Source organism: Symphodus melops (genome assembly GCF_947650265.1).
Source record: "Symphodus melops genome assembly, chromosome: 13".
Classification (NCBI taxonomy): Eukaryota; Metazoa; Chordata; class Actinopteri; order Labriformes; family Labridae; genus Symphodus; species Symphodus melops.
Window position 1 is genome coordinate 8619599 of NC_136703.1, and position 7003 is coordinate 8626601.

The 7003-nt window shown below is 38.7% G+C and overlaps 1 protein-coding gene across 1 annotated transcript; it reads right to left on the bottom strand.

The window, feature by feature from the left end:
* Positions 1-64: 64 nt before the first annotated feature.
* Positions 65-5067, bottom strand: tprg1l (tumor protein p63 regulated 1-like). Its single transcript, XM_079358767.1, has 6 exons — positions 4684-5067; positions 4361-4452; positions 3982-4032; positions 3750-3875; positions 2835-2988; positions 65-2561 (listed from the first exon to the last, which is right to left on the bottom strand). The coding sequence occupies exons 1-6, from the start codon at positions 4909-4911 to the stop codon at positions 2367-2369; spliced, it is 846 nt and encodes a 281-aa protein (XP_079214893.1). The 5' UTR covers positions 4912-5067; the 3' UTR covers positions 65-2366.
* Positions 5068-7003: the final 1936 nt, after the last annotated feature.

The window sequence follows — 7003 nt, forward strand, 5'->3', positions numbered from 1 at the left end:
TTATTAGCTGAGCCATTACGATAAAAATTGGAAGGAAGTATGACCGCAAACAACAAACCGGTCATATCTTAGAGCCCTACTTTATTTAAAGGTCTTATCAGTCTAAGTGCTATCTCTCTTATACAAGCTTAAAATGTAACTTGTACTTATTTGCAGTGCAAACATAATGTAAGTGCACTTCTTCACAAAGATGAGAAATAAAGTCTCGATCAGAACATGTTAGCATTTATTATTTCCAAGGTGGCTACTGGGCTGCAAACATTAGGAACAAAAAATAAACCTGTGCATGTTCACAATGATGACTTCATCATTCCAACTCTTAATAACACACTTCAGAACTGGCAACACAATCAGCATTTGTTGAAGTGTTCATAAAATATCCCTCTGTCAATGTAAATAAATAATACCTGACTAGAAAGAACTAATCATTTAATGAGACTAAAAAAAAAAACATCTGTCATGCAAACTCAACATGCAGGAGCATGCACGTTCACCAGGAGAAGGCATTATTGAGATGATTATTCATTGGCATTGCTTAGCATGAAAGTGTGGCCTATTACCTTTGGTAGTACAAGTTTGAAAAGAAGAAGTCACTACATACAGTACGTGGTAATTAATTGAAGCAAAGCTTTGCATCTATGTTGAATGTGCCTCAATCCAAGTTACAGAACTTTTGATAAAATGTACAAACATAAAGACAAGTTTTACAATTTCATGTAGCATGAAACACCTGAATCATAGAAGAACATGACGTTATTGTAGTTTATTCATCCCCCTCAGGTGTTATATGAGCTCTCTACTCTGAGCAACAACAGACAGTTCATTTCTTCTATAACCACTGAAAGCACAACATTGGTCATTAAGAGAGAAAGGTCACAACATGTTATTCATCCAGGTGTAATTTCCATAGATAATCCCAGAGCTTCTCAATAAAGATGAGTAGACTCTGAACAGCATCCTCTGTCAGTAACGTTTCTAGTGACACTAATCATAGGACATGAGCATTGTAAACTCAAATTATCAGCTGTTACTCCAGGAAATCATCAGAATGTATCTCAGCATCAAACATTCAGCTAGTGTTACATCTTGAATGCACGTTTCACTGATTTCCACCAGTTAGCTCTTTCTGCTGCAGAAAAGAGTTTAAAAGAACACAGAATTTAAACCTTGAAAATACAACTCTGAAAATGTGGTGCGTCTTATCTTCAATTTAAACAAAGTAGTAGTGGCATGTGCTATTGTGTTTTAAATGTTTTTAGCCCTCTGAATGGAAGGTCCTTCATACATTTCAAACCATCCTGAGTGCATGGACCAGGATAAGTCATAACAATGTTTTGGGGTCTTTTCCTCCATTATAATGTGATAGGTTTATAAACTCAGTCTAAAAGTATTTAAATAAGGAGCATTAAAATGCTTATATGTTAAAGGTCCCATATTCTGCTTTTATGTGCTCTTTAGTGTGTTTTCCAGGTTTCTTGTGCATGTTTGGGCACATCTATTTGCAAAAATTCAAAGTCTGCGGAAACGCGGCTTCTCCTACACGTTTGTGTTAGCAGTAGCAATAGCCACATGAAACGCTCGTTGAAAATGTGTGTTGTGACATCACAAGACAAAAATGTCCCTGATCTAAGCCCATTGGCTCGTTGTAGCAAGCACAAGATCCCCGAGGACTGAGGACTGTAGCATTCCCAATTTGGTAAAAGGGGCGGGACATAACCGAGAACAAAGCCGAACGACTGAATAATTACGAGAGAGCAGATCAGACGACCAATCAGCTCAGACTTGGCACACATGGGGACCCTTTTTTTGTTTTGTTTTTTACCTCATGGGGGATTCTGAGGTTAGAAACACAGGCAGATAAGAGAGCCTGCCAGGAGTGGCAGTACATGAAAACAAACACTTTTTTCAAACATAAACGATTGTAAACCTACTTTAGTAGACACATAAATTAAGTATCTGAACCAAAAAATATACCCCCGGCCCGCATAATACGGGACCTTTAAGTACAAGGATGATGAATTATTGAGAGTGCTGTGTCCTTTCTCTCTTTCTAATGTCACATACACTCATGAAGGCCCATGGGCGTAATTGCAAATGTGCAAGAAACTCCTAGAGAAAAAAGAGAGTAGGGGGGCAAAAACACACAAGCAGACAGTCCATGCAGAGCTGTGCATCGTCTACATACAGTACACTGAGCACTCGTCTGCAAAAATGACTGAAGGACGTGTTGACCTCTCATTGGCCCATCTCAGACACACAGACGCAGACTCATTTCTTATTTCACTGTAGTCGAGCAGCAGCTTCCCCTCAGTGTGACACAGACACATGGGTTGATCTCCTTTGTGATTTACAAGAGCAGTAGATTTTTAAAAGCCTATCTTTCCGCGGGTCATAGAGTAGCCCAACTTGGCTTCATTGTTGATGAAGGACATGATGCCCAGATAGGTCTCGATGAGCAGGGGTCTCTCCAGGATCAGGACGCCGTTGGCCCTACCTGGGATGGGGTGCTCCTTATGGGCTTTCTTTACTGCTTGCACCAGCTGAGTCCTGAAGTTGTCCAACTTTGTATGTAGAAGAAAAGAAAAAATGACACACGGACATCTCTCTAAAACACCTGTACATGTCATCAATGTCATGAATAAAATCATTTGTCATCATTTGTTACATTTTATAGTAGAAAGACAGGAAATGTTGGGAGGAGAGAGTTGATGATAACTTAGCAACAAGAACTGTAGCTCCTGCACATGGAGCACACACTGAATCCGCTAGAATAAACCAGGCGCCCCTGAACTACATTTTCAGCTTTTACTGAGAGAAAGCCAAAAAGATTATACCTGGCAGAGGGAGGCCACCTTCTCATCAGCACGGGCCATGGGGTGCTCTGTGAATGTGGCATAGGGCATGTCTGTGGACCAGGGGTTCCAGCGGTTTAAAAACGAGGCCCGGGGACGTTTGTCCCATTGGACTCGAATCCCATAGCCTTCTCTTCTGCAACAAAACAACAGAATGAGAGTAGAGTGAGTTTTAAGGTTAAGATAACTACACAAAGGCACTATCAGGGGTTTGTGTGTGTGTGTGGTTGCCTGTATCAAGGTGTTTGTATGTGGATTGTGGCGGGTGTGTGGTTGTGGATGTGCTGTGCCAGGCTGTATGGATATGTGAAGTGTGAATATAGTGCATTGAATTCTGCAAGCGGATATATCGGTGTAGATATGGATGTATGGGTTGTATGAATCTGTAGCTTGTAGAAAATCATAGTATATCAACTTATATTTATGGAAAATCAGTGGACTGTGCAGTATATAGTATAGTAAATTGTATTTGTATGGATTTAAATAAGAGAATATGGGGTACATAGGAAGATATTTGGTATATAGTGATTGTTGCGCTATGGAAAAGGGGTGCAGTGAAATAAGTTCTATACTTCTTCCTACTCCTTTTCAGGCACATCATTTTTCCTTAATTACTTTGAACATTGTCTTTTGTCTATTGTGTTTTGATGCTTTTCATTTTGCTTTGTATCTTTGATACGTTTGATTTTGATGTCTGACATTAAATTTGTCAAATCAATCAATCAGCAAACCAGACCTCATCTGATTAGAGAGAAATACCATTTTGAAACAGACATACAATGTGTCACTTTTTATTCCCCTCCCGTACCAAAAAAGAATCATGACACCAATCAGAGTAGAATACATCAGAATCAATAGATACTGTTTAGCTGTTGGACAAAAAATGTGTTGGCTTACTTGTTCAGGGATTTGGGTGGGAACTCAAAGTCGCCTACTGAAATTGTGTCGACAGCATTGAGAGAGATCCTGACAACCTGCTGACATAACAGGTTGATGAAGTCATACTTGCACACCAGCAGGGACCTGAAAACACAAACAAAGGTAGTCAAATGGTGTGTCAGCAGAAATATAAAATGTTGTAAAGTGTTTCCTCTAGCCTATTTGTTCACATAATATCAGTTTCACTTACCGATCAGTGATGAGAACAAGCCTCTCCCTCTCATTGTTCCAGTGGTCAACTCTGTAGAAATGGACATATATGCCAGTTTGTTCTGACAGTCATAAAGAACAATTTAAAACTTTAACTTGAAGCGATGATGTTGTTGTTGTTTGAGTTACCGGAGTTAATCAAGGCTTAAAACCAAATGATAAGGATTAAAACGTTAAAACTTCATCAGGTCACTGGAGGAAAAAAACATCTAGCCTCTTGCCCATTAAATCTCAAAAGTATGAAAATTAATATGAACAGTGGATTTATCAGTATGGTTAAGTGTTGTTCAAGATAAAGTCTGTAAGTTGCTTCACGTTTCAGTCTGATAATACAACAGTAATGTGCTGTGCATACTCACTCTGCAAGCAGCCAAACGCTGAGCACCTCTCCATCCTCTGAAGGGAGTGCCACAGTCCGGATGTCGTTCACAGCCTGCTCAATGGTACCTGGCTGAGATCAGCATCGCACAACATTAACCATCAGCATCATCTCAGAGAGACTCGAGTGCTTTGACGACACACTGCTATGCAAGGTTGGTTGAGATATTCTTTTAATTTCCACAAGAAGCCTAACTCCACGAACATAAACCAATGAAAATGGATTATTTGAAGACAAATACACATAGGATCTCATTCAAAACAAATCAGACTGGATGCAAGAGGTTGAACGTGGATGACTTACCCTGAACACGAAATAGTCCTTCACTTTCGCTTGAATTGTAGGGTTGTGCACATGAAAGGGTGTCAGCGTCTGTAACGGGGGACAGCAGGCCACGGAGGCTCCGTGTCCGAGGCTTCTTCCGGCCTCCGGCGGCGTGAAAGCGACCTCCACCCCCTCCTCTGTCTCTGCAGGGTGGAGAATGGCAGCGCCCGGACTCTCCGGCTCCACCGTGTCGTTCAGCTGAAGCATGTTGCAGCACACGCTGTTCGTGGGGCTCCCTGATATTGTAAGCCAATGTTAGATAAGGAAATGTCCTTTCGAGGGCGCAGACTCGCCCATCGCGCACGAATATTGTTTTGATTTTGAGGTCTACGAGGAAGTAAACCACAGTCCTCTTGCCTCACCCCCCCTTTAATTCCCCTTTCTTAAAGGGACCTCGTGTTATTACACCGGATAATTAGCTTCATAAACTTGTTTAAAGAAAACTAGCCACTTGTTTGTCGTTATCTGAATAAGGGTGAAAATATGATCTCAGGCATTCAGTAAAGATGGTATTAAAATGTAGTTACAATGATTTTACTTTACATTTCCAATGTTTTATTGGCTCTTACTGACAATAATAACTGTATTATTATACTGCTAATTTTAAACACAAATATACATCACATTTGAGGCATGGTATCAGGCTTCAACATTATAAGCTAATGCCCTTTCACCAGGAGTTCTTAGCTGTAGGCTACAGAAGATTGAATATTCTATTTTAACACCTCGAACTGTTGCCAAATGGTAGGTGGGTGTGGATTGGATCAAGCACTGCAGCACCGCCTTTATTTTGTTTTCAATAACTGATTATTTGACTGTTTAAAGAAAGCAGGTGGAGATTTTTGTAAAACAAATAAAAACAGACATGTAAGCATTTAGGCTGCTGGACAGGATTATTGGACAGGATCAGCAAAGAGATAAAAGCTTGGCCTAAATCACTACAAAACTGAAAGTTCCTTTTAATTTAAAAACGTGCAACTTTTTCTATCATGGTATTCTCAGCCCAACCATTAGATGGCTTTTCACCAATTAATCTTGTTCTGCCTGGGTCTCTGCCTGCAAGATGAAATAAAGACAATACCTGCGTTTTTTTGCAATTTTCCCTGAGACTTTTTAAAAAAAATATTCACCCGTAAAATGAAAAAAAATCGGTGCCTGATTGAGTCAATCTAAATTCTTCATTTTAAAATGTACCCATTCATTTATTAAGGTCAGAAAGAAGTTAATGAAGAAAAACACATCATTTACCTCTTGTCTTTATCATGCATGCTTACGAAAGGGTTTAGTGTTTTTGGCTGAAGTGATACCTACAATGTAAACATACAACACTGTTAAAACATGCATGTTTGTTCAAATATACCTAATCTAAAAAAAACATGTTTGGAAGAGTCATTGACAAGCAACTTGTGGCTGCTGGTTCATTTATTTTTTTGTTTTTCTTCTTTAAAAAAAAAAAAAAAAGTAATGCTCATAGTCAGAGACAATAGACAGTAAATAAAAAAAACTGTTTGAGTAATTCTGAACTAATGTGTTTGAGAAACTATATGTTTGAGAAAGCTGACGAAATAACCAAACATCCCAATGTGTCTTTGGCATTGTCACAAACTCTATAATAATATTCTCAATCCAGGTTTGTCCTTCCAAGAAGATGCTTCAAAGCTGGACTGTAAACTGAAGCCAAGCAGTGAACACAGGGCTGAATGTAAGGCTTAAGAACAGAAAACAGATTCACTGATCCCATTTAGTGCTTCGGACAACAATAGAGGGACATGTGTTGTGTACATCTTTTACTCCCAGCTAGTTCTGTTGAATTACCAGGAGGGGGCAGTGGTGTAAAAATAAATATTTCCCTGAAGTTGAGTACCTGCACATACCTGAGTAGTCTCATTTCTTTACATGTACTGTACCTTGACAACTTTTTTTTTTTTTTAGAAATAACTTAGATATCTTATGAACTATGTGTAAGTCTGAATTTTCTTCATGTATTAGCATGTTGAAAGATATATTTTTCAATGTACAGAGGTTAAAGATGTGTTGTTTTTACGTCTGTAGATTAACACAAGGATAGTTTTCGTACAGGTATAATGCAGCAGTGTAACAGTAATTATTTTTAAAAGTCTATAATTATTTTTTTATTAACACTGGTTGACAAACAACATATTTACAGTACTTATCCAGCATATACAGTGATATGTAAACGTGTTTACAGATGACATACATTGTTACAATTAATTCTCATTTACTTAAACTAAAAGAAAATGTATTTGAAATTTTCTATCAATTGACTTTTCTTTTAGAT